The 14474-nt window shown below is 31.2% G+C and overlaps 2 protein-coding genes across 2 annotated transcripts; both read right to left on the minus strand.

Annotated features, from left to right (window-relative positions):
• Positions 1-4829: 4829 nt before the first annotated feature.
• Positions 4830-8097, minus strand: LOC110682128 (protein PIN-LIKES 1-like). Its single transcript, XM_021858375.1, has 10 exons — positions 7833-8097; positions 7083-7162; positions 6859-6983; positions 6600-6721; positions 6344-6508; positions 6129-6242; positions 5837-5937; positions 5688-5740; positions 5403-5588; positions 4830-5237 (listed from the first exon to the last, which is right to left on the minus strand). Exons 1-10 carry the CDS (start codon positions 7965-7967, stop codon positions 5113-5115), a joined length of 1206 nt encoding a protein of 401 aa, XP_021714067.1. The 5' UTR covers positions 7968-8097; the 3' UTR covers positions 4830-5112.
• A 3242-nt stretch (positions 8098-11339) lies between these two features.
• On the minus strand, positions 11340-13584 carry LOC110682129 (homeobox-leucine zipper protein ATHB-40-like). Its single transcript, XM_021858376.1, has 3 exons — positions 13332-13584; positions 12845-13152; positions 11340-11785 (listed from the first exon to the last, which is right to left on the minus strand). Exons 1-3 carry the CDS (start codon positions 13408-13410, stop codon positions 11528-11530), a joined length of 645 nt encoding a protein of 214 aa, XP_021714068.1. The 5' UTR covers positions 13411-13584; the 3' UTR covers positions 11340-11527.
• Positions 13585-14474: the final 890 nt, after the last annotated feature.

Raw genomic sequence — 14474 nt, forward strand, 5'->3', positions numbered from 1 at the left:
GAACCGACTTGGTTTCCCTAGACAAAATGCTTTGATTAACAATAATAAGGTGGTCTTAATTGCATTTAAGGTGATTTGAAATCGGGTCAGGAATGATTTGGGTTGAATTTAGGTCGGGTCAATAACAATTCGTGTTAATTTTGAGTCGAGTTAGTAACAAATCAGGTTGATTTTTTGGGTCGGGTAAGTAATAGGTTTGGTAAAATTTGGGCCGGGTCAATAACAAGTCGGGTTTAATTTGGGTCAGGTCAATAACAAGTCAGGTTGATTTCGGGTCGGGTTTGTAACAGGTTGGGTTAAATTAGGGTCGGGTTAGGAACGACTCGGGTTGAATTCAGGTCAGGTTAGTAACAAGTCGGGTTAAATTCGGGTTTTGACGGGTTAAAACAGGTTGGGGTCAATTTCGATTAAAGTCGGGTTCGGTGCAAGTTAATTAAATTAGCCGTTGTAAACCGGTAAATCGGTGCAAGTTGTAAACCGATAAATTGGTCGTTTAAAGGAAAATTGGATGGTTCAACCCACCCAACTGGATGCCCAAAGGGGTATTAGGGACCATGGTAAACATTTTGGCAATTTTTATTCTGGGCGAAAAAAAGTAAAAAATTTCCAAAATTGAAGGCATGTCAACGCTTTTTGAGAAATTTTGGTGGTTTTGGGGCCCGGTTTCACAAAGTCTTCAGATTTTAGGGAATACAAGTGGGGGTCATATAATGTCGTTTGGAACCATATATGGTCATTACATGTTGTCATAGATGTTCGTGGTAGGCTTGAGTTAATGAAATCAGTGCAAGTTGTAAACCGGTAAATTGGTCATTTAAAGGCAAATTGGATGGTTTCACCCACCCAATTGGACTCCCGGAGGTTATTAGAGACCATGGTCAACATTTCGGCTATTTATTTTCCGGGCAAAAAAAAATCAAAAAATTCCAAAATTGAATGTTAATATCCACGCTTTTTGAGAAATTTTGTAGGTTTAAGGGGCCGGTGTCGAAAAGACTTGAGATTTTAAGGGGTACATATCGGGGTCATATAATTCCGTTTGGAACCATATATGATCATTATATGTTGTCATAAATGTTCGTGGTAGGCTCTATTTAATGAAATCGGTGCAAGTATTAACCGGTAAATTGGCCGCTTAATGGCAAATTGGATGGTTACACCCACCCAATTGGACTCCCAGAGGATATTAGGGACAATGGTAAACATTTAGGCAATTTTTATTTCCGGGTGAAAAAAAGTCAAAATTTTCCAAAATTGAAGGCTAAGATACACGCTTTTACAGAAATCTTGGAGGTTTCGAGACCTGATGTCGAAAAGTCTTGAAATTTTAGGGAGTACATCTTATATAGAGACTAATAAGAGAGTGGGACCTTAATCAGACCAAAAAACGGCAAAATTGATAGTGGGGTATGTAAGGCTTTGTTACACTAAATCATGGTTACTATATAGTATATACTATAAAGAAATATTGGTTGATTAAGAAAGATTGCAGGGAGGGCTTCCTCAATTATTTTGTTTAAAAATGAGACAAAATGTAGTTAGGAGACACTGCAACAATATTAACAACATTACAACAAAGTAAAGGACTAAGGTTTAAGCTGTTTATTTAAATACTTAAATGTTAAATCACATCACGTATTCATATCACTATATTTCAAAATGCCGATTTTGAATAATAAAATTGATCAAAGTACTTGGACCAATTATTAATTTACTTTCTTAAAAAAGAGAATACTAGAAATATTATGAGTCTTCAACTGAAAATTCTATGTGTAAGTGGCTCATATTATAATCTTCTGGTTTTTTAATTTTATTTACTTCATTTATGACTTTGAAGTTTTTGACCCCATTAATTAATCCACTTTATTATAATTATTGTTAGCTGTTTCTACTCATACAACTATACAAGAAGCAAAACGTTTTGTTAAAAAAAAAAAAAATACTAGTTATATTCACCTTGATATTTTCTTAAATTAATTTTATTATTCCCTTCATTCCTTCATTAGATTCCTACTTCTCCCTATTATGTGAGGGATAAATGTTAAAAGTAAGAATCTAGGGTTTCTCAAAAAAAAAAATGTTCACATTTACTGAACTGAGCTGAACTGAACTGATTGGAGCTGAATAGAACTGAACTGATTGGAGCTGAGCTGAAATTAATTTTTCATGAGAGAGGGAAATTAAGAGCTAAACTGAACTGATTGGAGCTGGACGGAATTGATTGGAGCTGAACTGAACTGAAATTAAGTAAATGTGAACATGCCCCTAGTTAAGGGATGGAGGGTATAGTAAAAAAAAAAATAATAATAATAAAAAAAAAAAAAAAAAGGAAGAGCAAACCTCTAATTAAAGAGTGACCCGCCTTGAACAGCCCCATAATAATCAAATGACCTACCTAATTAAGTATGGCAGCTATTAAGAAGTGTGGATGAATTTACCATTTAGTCATTTACCATCCAAACATGAGATGCCCATAATAATGGTTGATCCAGTGACAAAGGATGCCTATTATCTTGGCTAGATGTGGCCTTAAATTACCAACCTATAGAATAATGTTCCACCCAACTCTCTCTAGTCCAAGACCAACCCAACATTAGAGGGTCACAAACTCACAATTAATCTATGTAAGTATATCTTATAAATCATGGTTTTGCCCCAAAGTATATTTTTTACAAAAAAAAAAAAAAAGTTAAAATTTTTAAAGTGATTTTTTTTTAATAGGCAAATGTTGTTAGCAATATAAGGTTTTGTTTATTCAAAAATGAACAAATCTTGTTACAAATTAAATGCCTATGTATGAATTGGTTAGAATAAGTTTTATTTTTAATATAGAACATATTTTATATGAAATTTTAAATATGAATATTATAGCCAATTGTACAATTATATGGATTCAAAAATTATGTATTTGATATCATTTCTGTTTTCATATTTTTTTAACACCCTAAAGCAAGATATGTAAATTAAATTAATTTTTTTTAAAAAAAAAATTTCAATCATAATATGAGAAATTTCCTGCAATCGAAAAAAAAGGAAGAAAAACACCGATAGCTTCAAAATTAAATAATACAAATACAAATACAACTATTAATAAAAATATTAGATACATTCAATTTGACCATAAACATAATACATGTCACTATCGCTTGAGTATCTTTTTATTTCTCTAATTTGTAAATTTTTTCTACCGACTCTATTTTGAACGGATATTTGTGATATACATATACATATACATATAGGAATATAATTACAAATACGACTTATTTTGAAATAACAACAAACTAAAATTTGGCAATGACATAAAGAGAGGACCTTATTAGTTATTATTGAATTGTGATTGATACTATTAAGCAGTTTGAGTAATATACCCTGTTCTTTCTAGGTTTTCTCCTTAGGAGGGTTTTTTAGTTCTCTCTAGGGTTTCCCGACCCTTTGAGAGGGTTGTTCTAGCATCCATTACTATATTTTTTCTACTTTTTTTTTTTTTTTTTAAGGTTTTCCTCCACTCTTATCTTTTCTTTTTCTTTCATCTCTTTTCTTCTGATTTCAATTGTAAATTTTTATAGGGGCTTCTACCGGTGTTTTTACCGGTAGTAAGCCCCAAAAAAAATTTTATTTGCTTTCAATAAATGGATCCTATCTTTATGATGGAGCTTAATTTATTAGGCTTAATTTCTTTATTTGTTCGTCTGCTAAAGATTAAAGATTTAAGATTTCGCAGTCTTCGAAAGTATCTAGAAGGCCATATGAGTTTTTTCACCCAAACAACTACGCATCCGTGAATCTCAAGCTGAATTAATACTAACTCATAGATTGTATTGGTTTAGATGAAGTTTTTTTATTAAGGCGGTCATTGATCAAATCTGCAATAGTGCAATGTAACTAGTTCTAAGATGATTTGTACTTGTGTTGGAATTTTAGATTGCCTAGAAATTATTTGTAAGTGCCGTTTGGCTATCTTTCATTGATGAAATCCTTTTTCTTCTTGTAAAAAAAAAAATAAAAAAAAAAAAAAAAAAAAAAAAACTTGATATAAGCTTAGTGGGCCGAAGATAATAATGAAGGCCACACAAATAGTACGGACCACAAGGAAATCCAAAAGATCCGGGCCCATATAAAATGCTAGAAAGGGCTTGCATTGACATGCCAGTAGGTGGAAGTTTGGAGTTATTCCATCAATTTTCTGAATAAAGGTGTGCTACAAATTTAGAAATTCTATTTGGATGTCTTACATTAATAGTTGAACTAATAAAATTACAAAAAATATTTGTAGAGGAACAAAATATCTTCCCTAAATAAAAATCTCCTTGATAGGATTTATAATAAAAAATGTATTTTTTTTTTTCTTTGCTTAGTTATACAAATTTGTTAATCTTTCAAAAATAGTTACATGTATTAATTTGTCAAAGTAAGAAAGTCAGCTATAATTTACTTAAATATAATTTTTTATTTTATTTTGTTGCAAGGATAGCCATTGTATTTTTATTTTTTTTTGATGCATATAGTCCATAATTATTTAAATGATAAAGTCAATAGTCTAGTACGGACTTAAGTTGTAACTTGAAAAGACCGAACAATGATAATGTTGTTATCACATAGTTCTCTTTATCTCAAAAAAACTCTTGTTCAAATCTATCACCATTCAAACATGAATAACTTTTACACATTGATTGAAGGTTATTTTTTGTTACTGTATTTCATTATTTTGTTGTGTTGAGGATTTAAATCTCAGAATCCCTTTACAAATTACAAGTATTTAGGCAATGGAAGGTACTACTTGAAACCAAGTTTTATGTTGCCAAAATAAAATAAAAAATGAAGTTTATAGATGTAGAAAAGGATGTTCTAAAGCAATTTACCATAACAAACTTGAACTCATCCAATTTCTAGTTTAGCAATTTCAGCTTAAATCATGTTTAGGCCCCATTACAACATAGTAGGGTACGGTAATTTGATGGCACACATAACCAATTTCTTCAGCCATCTTGGCAGAAATTTACAGCCTCTCCATAATTTGATCATTGATTACAATTTCTCAATATATATCACAATGTTATGTGATATGAGTGAATAATTCACTTATACATCAATGCAAAGAGATACATATATAACCTATAACACCAGCCACATAAACAGTGTGGACCAAAGAGTAAGGGCTAACGCCGACATAGCATACGTCCATAGCATAACAACTGAGCATTCGCCTTCACCCGACTCAAATAGTTGGCTTATTGTGCCTGTTTGGCACGCTCATGTTAGTTCTTCTACCATTGTTACACATAAAACACGTTAAATTATTTGTTAAGCTCCTCTTCACATCATCTGTTTTTTGGTAAATTTATTTCAAGTATGTTGAAGAGAATAGGGTCATAGAATGGATTAAGTTGTTACGAAAAACATACCTATAGACATTGCTGGTGGCAGAGCAAATTGAAGCATGAGAACAAATTGATACAACGGGTTGGATCCTACCCAACCAAAGTAGTGAGCACCTCTAACAACGACGATGCCAATCAAAGGCAATGCAATGTAACGCACCACTATTATCCCTATAATTACTGATGCACTTATCCCTGATCTTCTTAATCCTGAAACAAGCACAGAATTATGACTTTACACCTAGCCATTTTTAAAGAGCTAAACAAGCAATTATGTAACTTCGTTACAATAAATCACATAATAATTACCTTTTACAAGGTTCGCTCCAACTATTAGTGTAACACAGGGTACAGTTGCTCCTCTAAAGACCCCAAACAAAAAAAAAAAAACAGACAATCAGGGAATATATTTCATACATATATATATGTGAAGAAAGTTAATTAGCAAGAATTCATACCCCAGTATTTCAGAAGCACTGAATATAATTCGAAGAGGAGCACTGTTACCAACCAGCAACATCTTTAGTAGAGGGACTACTCCAACGACAAATCCAATTAACTACGTGCAAATATTATTGTTAGTTGGAAGAATACTACTTGTGTTAAGATCAAATTGTTTGAGATATATGCATCAGTCATCGACTGATAGATTGTTACATGGCCTAGGATTACTAGATCATCTGTAGTCCTGTTCAATGATACTGGAATATAGGATAAAAAAAAAATACTAATCAGAGTTTAGAAAGTTACAGATCCAATAGTAGTAGGCGCGAATAGATGCTGTAAGTTGATACCCCTGATTCTTCTGACTAAACCAAATGCACCCGTCTTGATCTTTTCCAACATAGACACAGTTCCTTCTACCTGTAAAATCAAACACCAGGCTAATTATTAATTTCTTGATTTACATAACACGGATTATGATCAGTAACTAGTCTTAGCCTTAAATACAATGATCAAATTACCTTAGAGTTAGAAATTAGTAATGGTTCTTTGCTATCAGAAGTTGCAACAGAAGGCCTTACGATCACAACAGAGTGATGAGTATCTATTCTATCACCGCGAGTGCTCTTCTCAGCTGATACTTTCATGATAACATACACATAAGACCATATATAGATGGCTCCTACCTACAAAATCAAGCACATTTTTGTTAGAAGTTGTACATTATATTCAACATCCTTAATAAGTGTCACTAAGATATGTATGGTGAAGTAATACCGCCATAGAAACCGAAACATAAGCTGCTCCATCAGTCATGCAAACTGAGTATTCACCAAAGGGGTTATTTGGCTCATTGCATATTGCTGGGATGACTATAAGAAGCAAGTTCCCCAAGTTCCCTGTTTATTCAATTTTGTATGTATAAACAAACTGAATGCAAGATTATAATTAAATTGACTGATTATTAACATAATAATTTAGATGTTGATAACATTTTATTTCAATATGAAGTTATGAGATAGCGCGTAAAATATACCAGCAGCACAACATCCGATAACTAGGCCTTTCAAATCATGGGGTGCTTTAGTGATCTTAACAAGAATCCATCCAAGAACTGATCCGATTATAAACGTGATCAAAATGTTAATTGGCATGAACCACCTACAATTACAAATACATAAAATTAAATTAGACTATGTAATTTTAATTAAACGCGACATCATATGGAATGTATAGATTTTACCAATTTGGGTTACTCACATGTTCATCATAACATCCAATGTAACTGTTTTTGCAAGATAGGCGCCCATAAGACAAGGGCTGAATACATAAAACACCATCTGTTGTCATAGAAAAATTCCTTTCATTAGTTATAAAGGAAGGTAAATGATACATATTTTCTTCAGTAATAAACATCATCTGAATATGATTTAATTAGTACTCCGTCTTATGTTGAACAATTTTGATCAATAATGATTGGTTGATACAATACTAATTAATTAATTTTTTTTATATGTTGAACTAGACTTGCTTTCTTTAGCCAAGTCCTAGGACATGCGTACAAGTTTGTTTTGTGATTGAAATCATTGGACAGTCACAGGACATTTTAAACATGAGATTGAATCTCATTAACAACATAAATCGTAACACTTTGTAATTTTTTTTTCCCCTTAAAGGTAAAAAAAATATAATTAAGAAAACATTAGGAACCGTAACACTTAGTAATCTGTTTATGAACCCAACTCATACAGAATAAAGACGCGTGTATTACATCCACAACTATATTTTTATCTTTATATCAACAACATATTATTAAGATAAATAAATAAATAAAAAGTTCAAGTATGTGTATATCATGAATATGCATACTTTTCTTGGTAAATCAATTAAAGCAAGACTTACAAAATATGAACCAAATGAAATTTTGATAGCATGATCATAATTGTATTATAAATATGTATATATGACTTATATATATATATATGTATGTATGTATGTATGTGTACTTACATTGTTCAAATTATGTCTTGCTGTTGAACCCAGCAGATTTATTCGATCCATGGCAAGAACTACCCCTACTGCTGTTAACAGCAGCGTCTTCAACACCGGCATTAGAGCCACCATCAACAACTCTAAGAATCCCATTTTTGATGATCACCAAAAAAAATTTTAATTTTTGATTTTTTAATTTTTTCGGTTTTTTTTTTTTTATTAAAAAAAAAAATTGGAGTTACAAAAGGAAATGAACTACAAAAGTCAACCTGAAAATGATTTCGTTATTCTTATACTTAGCTAATTTTATAGAGCTTTATTGATAATTTTTTAATGTATATGTAATTGGATATTTTCTACATCTATCTTTGCCTGTTCAAAGCTTATGTGTTGCCTATTTCATTATCACTAAGTTACAAGTAGTAGCTTGGTCTGTGTTTATCTTAATTAGCTAGTCATAACACTGATTAAACATATAAAATTAGAGTAGGAAATTGTGGATTAACAACTTATATTATAAAAACTAAAATGAGTGAAAAGCTAGACGACAAAATAATACTAACAATAATAATTAATAATTCAGGAAAATGGACGCTTTATATATTCTATGCGAAAGCTAGTAAAGAGTGTAAATCAAACTTGAGAAAAATATTATGGAATAACGGAACTTGTTAAGACTTAAAGAATATGCATGCGTATCTATCTATTAATCTAATTTTTATTACAAATGTTTATGTGCTACTAAATTTGTAAGGACTGTAAGTTATTATGATTAATTTTGAGCAACATATGATTAGAGACGACATAAATATCTAACTCCTATGATATTTTCAGTGAAGATCGTCATGAACCCAAATGTCATCACAGTGATTTTATTCAATAATGAATCATGTCGTATAGTATTACATTTTCTCTTTTCAAAATTATTGTTGATTAATACTTAAATGTAGGTTTTGCTAAAAGAATTTAATCAGTTATTATATCATGCATAAGATCATAATTTTCTTGGTAGGTAATTAAGGAGAGGGCTGAAGGCCCTATCGAATTGTAATCTCTCACAGTTCACTCCGACCTGATTTAACACGAGAACTAGCTAGGCCCTTTGAAAGTGGGGTTTTTGGTATTGGTATTCATGTAAAGTAGTAAACCCGGGGAATTGGTATTGCTATTTTGGTAAAATATGGCATATAAATATGAAATTAGTCAAATTAGTCACGTGGACGGATAATGATAAGGGCCAAAGAGACTCAATCAATTATACTAATGCAAGGACATAATAAGCATAAGCCAGATTATTTTAGAGGATCACTTTATTAATTTACCTTCTTCAGAAATAGAAAAAGACGGGTAGAGAGCAACACCCTTCACTTAACATAAAGGGGCAGGTCATGTGAAATTCGTGAAGGATTGTGACCCTAAATTCCAAAAAACTTATTAGAAAAGTATGTAGGATATTGAAGAACTGGTTTTTTTTTTCATTGATTTTCTTACAAAAAACACTTATATAAATATAAAAATAATAAGCACTTACCAAAACGTGTGAAAGTCTAAACTAATACAACTTTACAATTACTGTAATAAATATCTATTATATGTTGTACATAGTGGTGGATCCACGTTGGGTTCAAGTGGGTTCATTGAACCCACTTGATCCGTCCCAAAAATCTGGTAGTTTAAAAGAAAAAATAAAACTATGTTATAAATAAAGCACATGCAGCATATTACTCTTAAATTGAACTGGCTTGGTGCTCAGCGTGTTAAACCTAACTCCTTCAATCCCTTGAGGTCAGCAGTTCGACTCTTGCTAGTGCCTTTTTTTTTAATTTTTAAAAAAAGTTAATCTTTTTAGATTTATTATTATTCTTTACTATTCCATCCTCTTTTTTTTTCTTTTCTTTTTTTTTTTTTTGAGGGATTACTATTCCATCCTTTTTCAAAGCTAATATTAAGAGGTTCATTCACATATGGTAAAAATGAATTTCTTTTTTCTAGAAATATCATTGGAATTACTAAAGTTATTTTCTTAAATGTATTTACACCTTCAAGATTAAAGTTGTGACACATGACCAAACTGAAGCTCCCCGAACCTAGCTAGCTAGCTATTGTACATACATCGCACGTGTTAGTTACTCTAGTTTAAAAAAAAAAAAATCCGAACCCACTAACTTAGAATCCTGGATACGCCACTGGTTGTACATGAACTCTATTATATAAGTATTCACAAAGTTGATCTTGGGACATACGTAGTAAAATGGCTATTAGGCGGATGTAATTAATGGGTAGTCCGGCGATGATGTTTTTATTTGTGTACCAATATTATGTAGAGCTAGCAATCTCTGACACGACACAAAACAATAATACGATTGTAACTTGCACAACATAAACACAAAATTGTTGAGAGAAAACATGAAGTCAACATAAAACTAACCTAAACATGACCGATTTTGATAAATTGGTTGAATTATGCAATTATCCTACATTCTAATAGTTTCTTATAGGTTTTATGAGCAACACGGAATAAACACAAGATCGAACATTACACGACTTTTGCCAACTCTACCGGTGTGGAAAAATTTGTAACCATTGTGGTTGACAAGAAGGAAATGACGAATTGATGATAGAGGAACCAACGTATGTATCTTCCCCATCTAATTGATACTTCTAATCGAGTTGGATTGACCTTCCAATTATATGAATGGGGAAAATAAGTTGGAGTGATTGAAAGGTCTTCTTGGGCTACTAAGCTTCGAATGCTTCAGAAGCCCAATTAACTGGGTGAAACTAATTAATTATAATTGGGCTTTTAAAATGGGCTAAAGATCCAAATGATATATACTTAGCTTCTTTTAAGAGCTATGCCTTCTTGTACTCAAACAAAACAGGCCAAGAAGCTTAAGGAAGCCCGAATATTTGGGTTATGACCTTATGCTTATATTACTCATAAATTCATAATAATTTCGTTTAGGGTATAAATAGACTTTAACCAAATATTATTACTTCATTAAGTGGCTAACCATTTCGAAATTATAAAAATAAAAAAAATTACGAAATATTAAAAATTACTTGTAAAAATTACTCAATACATGCTTCGTTCTTTGAGAGAATTTCTGTTCTCAAAATGGGTAATTTGAAGATTTAGATATACCTTATTTTCTTAGGGTAGGATCCAAAAGTTTTACTACGGCGTAATATTATTTTGTATTGTCTACTGTAACAATATGTTTATTATAAGCGAATCTAATGAGCTTGCACTACTACTTACATACTTAGAAATTGTCTAGAAAGTTGACCTAACAAGTCGTCATGCATGACATTGTTTATTTCATCACTAAGTTTGACATTTTGCACCTATAATAATTTATTTTACAAATTTATTTACAATTTTTTACTCTACCAAAGACCAACAGATACTAATGTATTGACCTCACTTAGTTTAAGTGGTAAAAGTTTGGTGATTGTAATATTGTATCAATTTGTAATCTAATATTTCTAATAGCAAATGAGAAAAGTAAAACGAAACTTAGATTGAGGGAAACGCTACTTAATATATTAAGATAAACTCCCATTACATAGTTTGAACATAACATGCCCTAAAAAGCAAAATATTACAATTAGATTAGTGAATATAATAATAAATATAATTTACAATTTATAGATAATTAATTTATATATATCCAACTCCTCCCTAATTATTCTACTTAATTAAACTCAATTCACATATAGAGACCAGCAGCCCAATCCATGCTAGCGCCATAGTTAGTATCTGGGACATAAAACATACTGTCGAAACATCCTCCTATTCCAATTTGTTCCTCAAGAAGTTGAGGGTCGACCACATTAGGATGTTGATCCATTGTTAAAGAGGAGCTAGGACTGTTGCTTGATATAGCCGATGATGAAGTTGATGACCTATCTACTAGTTTTTGCATTTCCTTTTGCGCGTTACTTAATTGCTCTTTAAGGCTTAACACCTACACATAAAAAGTAATTTTGCTCATGAGTCACACAACTGATAAACGCGTCCAAACAAAATCCGTAAAAAAAAAAACATAATAACATTTCCATATTATCACAATATGTTAAAACTTTTAAGGATGTGGATCAAGTAACACATCGATTTTCATGTATGTACCACATGACTTATCTAAACAATTTTTATGAGGGCTAAATTTAGAAAAGGGATAAATGATATATAGCACAAAAAAGTTAAAACATAGAGGGAGTTTGTTAACATAGAGTAGTACAAATATTTCTTTATTAGCTTAGTGATTGGTAGTACTCTGTATATAATATGGTATTTCATTTGCCTAGATGTTTCGTCACTATATATTATATGGTATTTTATGGTCATATAATATGGTATTTCATGGTTTGATGTGGGTACACGTGGAGGATGTCACATGTATAGCCAAAAGCAAGCTCATATGCTCCAACAGTTGATGAATGTGTCTACTGTCTAGTAGTACCCAACCTTCAAAACAATTTCAAGTTTTTTGTACGGATTTTGTGAACTCTATGTTTTTTGTTGTACATTTGGGTGGCAATGGCAGAGTCTAATCCCCTTACTCATTACCTAATATTTGATTATAATTTATTTTTTTACAATAGAATCTTTTTCATTATATTTTTTGCCCTACAAATCTTACATCTTGTTTTCAATTTTGGTCACTTTCTTGTAATGATAGGTCTTCCTATATGTCAAATTGTCAATTGTTCTTATCTATTTTCTTTCAAAAAAAAAAAGTGATTGAGACATGAGTAAACAAAAAAATTCCACATACATGGATAAATATGTTTGAAAATGGTAATGAAGTTTCTTTGTAAATAACTTGCAAATAAATCCAAAATAAGAATAATAAGATACTTAAAACTTGTTTATTGTATGATAGAGAAATCGTTAACTCTTACTTATTCATTAGTATTCATCTGATGTTTAATCTACTCCGTTCAACTCAAGTGAATTTATAAAAATCATAGAATTAAAGGTATCTTAAGCTTAAAATTCAGATATCTATACGACTATACAATACCTCAGTTTCAAGACGACACTTCTCTACAATAGTCTTCTCATGTTCATTTTTCAACTTGGAGTATTCATGTTCGAGCTTCTTGTTCTTCCATCGAGCCCTTCGGTTTTGGAACCAAACCGCAACTTGCCTCGGATCCAAATTCAGCTCCGAAGCAAGCCGATCCTTTCGTTCGGACTCGAGTTTGTGCTCACAACCAAAGCTCATCTCCAACATATTCACTTGCTCTTCACTAAGCTTCCTCTTCTTAGCAGCCAAACTGCTCCCATCACCTTTGTTCTTTCTCCTCCGACGTCGTTTTGGAGGATCTCCTACAAGTTTTTTTTTTTTAAAATGATCTCATTATAATTAATCACTTAATCAATATATACATCAAATAAATATAATGGTACGTGAACCCAAAAACATGGAACTTTAATTTACTTATAGTAAATAATCGCGCATAATAAATAAATAAAGTGATGCGACTAATTTAGAATAGAGGGAGTACCTTGTTGCGGAGCCATTTGATTGTATATACCAGAGTAGAGTTGAGGGATTAAACCGACCGGATTATCTTCACCTTGCATGGTTTTTTTTTTTTTTTAATTGTGTATATGCTAAATAAGTTTGTTGCTATTATAGCTTTGCTTGACAAATTCGATTCTTTGAATTTCTCACTTGGTTTATTTGGGTGTTTTCTTACAAGGTTTGAGTGAAAGAAAACCGAAGAGGAGGAAGTGCATGTGGATAAAGGATGATAGAGGGTGACTTCATTTATAAAGGGTGGACCAAGGGTAATTTGGGAATTTAGTACTATTGTATTTAAAATTCAATATTATATTTTTACTACAATGTTTAATATATGGGTGCTCATGTACTACATATATTCTAGAAATAAAGGTTAGTATTGGGTCTTAAAGTTGGAGAAATTAACAATTTTACCAATGCAATGCATGTATGTTGATTTTTTTTTTTTTTTTTTGGTTCTTTTTTTCTAAAGAAGGGTACATGATAAGTAGCAATTAACTAACTTCCTCATTTGGTGAGACGTGAACTATGAACTAAGAAGTTGAAGTTGCTGATTAAGGGAGCACATATGAAATTTATGAATGTGGACATGTATTGCCATGTATAAACCAATAAAATATTTGGTATAGCTACATGAATGTGTGAAACTAGTGAAAAGTTAACATTGGAATAATTTAAATGTGTCGAATTAAATAAATATACAAGTGTACTGAATGTGTTGAACGTGAAAAATACTAGTTGGATAATCTGTTTTTCGACTTTGTTTGAAGATTTTAGTAATTAAACTTAGATAGTGATTTCTCACATGTCCTTAGACTATTTACACTTGTATACTCTGTATAACTGATTTTAGTGACTATTTGAGTCGAATATCATTGTAAAAAGGAATTGCATTTTTCTAGTTAAATTTTTATAAGGATAGATTTTTAATTAATAAGACTTAGGCCCTATTCTCTTCACCTTAAAAAAAATAATATTAAGTAAAGATAATTTCAGTTCAGTAAAAATAAGTTCAATTCAGTAAAATTCAGTTTTCTTAAAGAAGAATTATAATAGAAAATCAGTAAAAATAATTTAAGTTCAGTAAAATTAAGTTCAGTTCAGTAAAATAAGTTCAGTTCAG

The sequence above is a fragment of the Chenopodium quinoa genome, unplaced genomic scaffold, assembly GCF_001683475.1.
Source record: "Chenopodium quinoa cultivar QQ74 unplaced genomic scaffold, ASM168347v1, whole genome shotgun sequence".
Classification (NCBI taxonomy): Eukaryota; Viridiplantae; Streptophyta; class Magnoliopsida; order Caryophyllales; family Amaranthaceae; genus Chenopodium; species Chenopodium quinoa.

Excerpts from the sequence above, each read along its gene's own strand:
- LOC110682129 (XM_021858376.1), bottom strand. The coding sequence starts at position 13,410 with ATGCAAGGTGAAGATAATCCGGTCGGTTTAATCCCTCAACTCTACTCT. Across the intron at positions 13,153-13,331 it reads TCAAATGGCTCCGCAACAAG|GAGATCCTCCAAAACGACGT; the intron begins GTACTCCCTCTA and ends AAAAACTTGTAG. Across the intron at positions 11,786-12,844 it reads AGTGTCGTCTTGAAACTGAG|GTGTTAAGCCTTAAAGAGCA; the intron begins GTATTGTATAGT and ends TTTTATGTGTAG.
- LOC110682128 (XM_021858375.1), bottom strand. The coding sequence starts at position 7,967 with ATGGGATTCTTAGAGTTGTTGATGGTGGCTCTAATGCCGGTGTTGAAG. Across the intron at positions 6,722-6,858 it reads TATCGGATGTTGTGCTGCTG|GGAACTTGGGGAACTTGCTT; the intron begins GTATATTTTACG and ends TTGAATAAACAG. Across the intron at positions 6,509-6,599 it reads ATGTTTCGGTTTCTATGGCG|GTAGGAGCCATCTATATATG; the intron begins GTATTACTTCAC and ends TTGATTTTGTAG.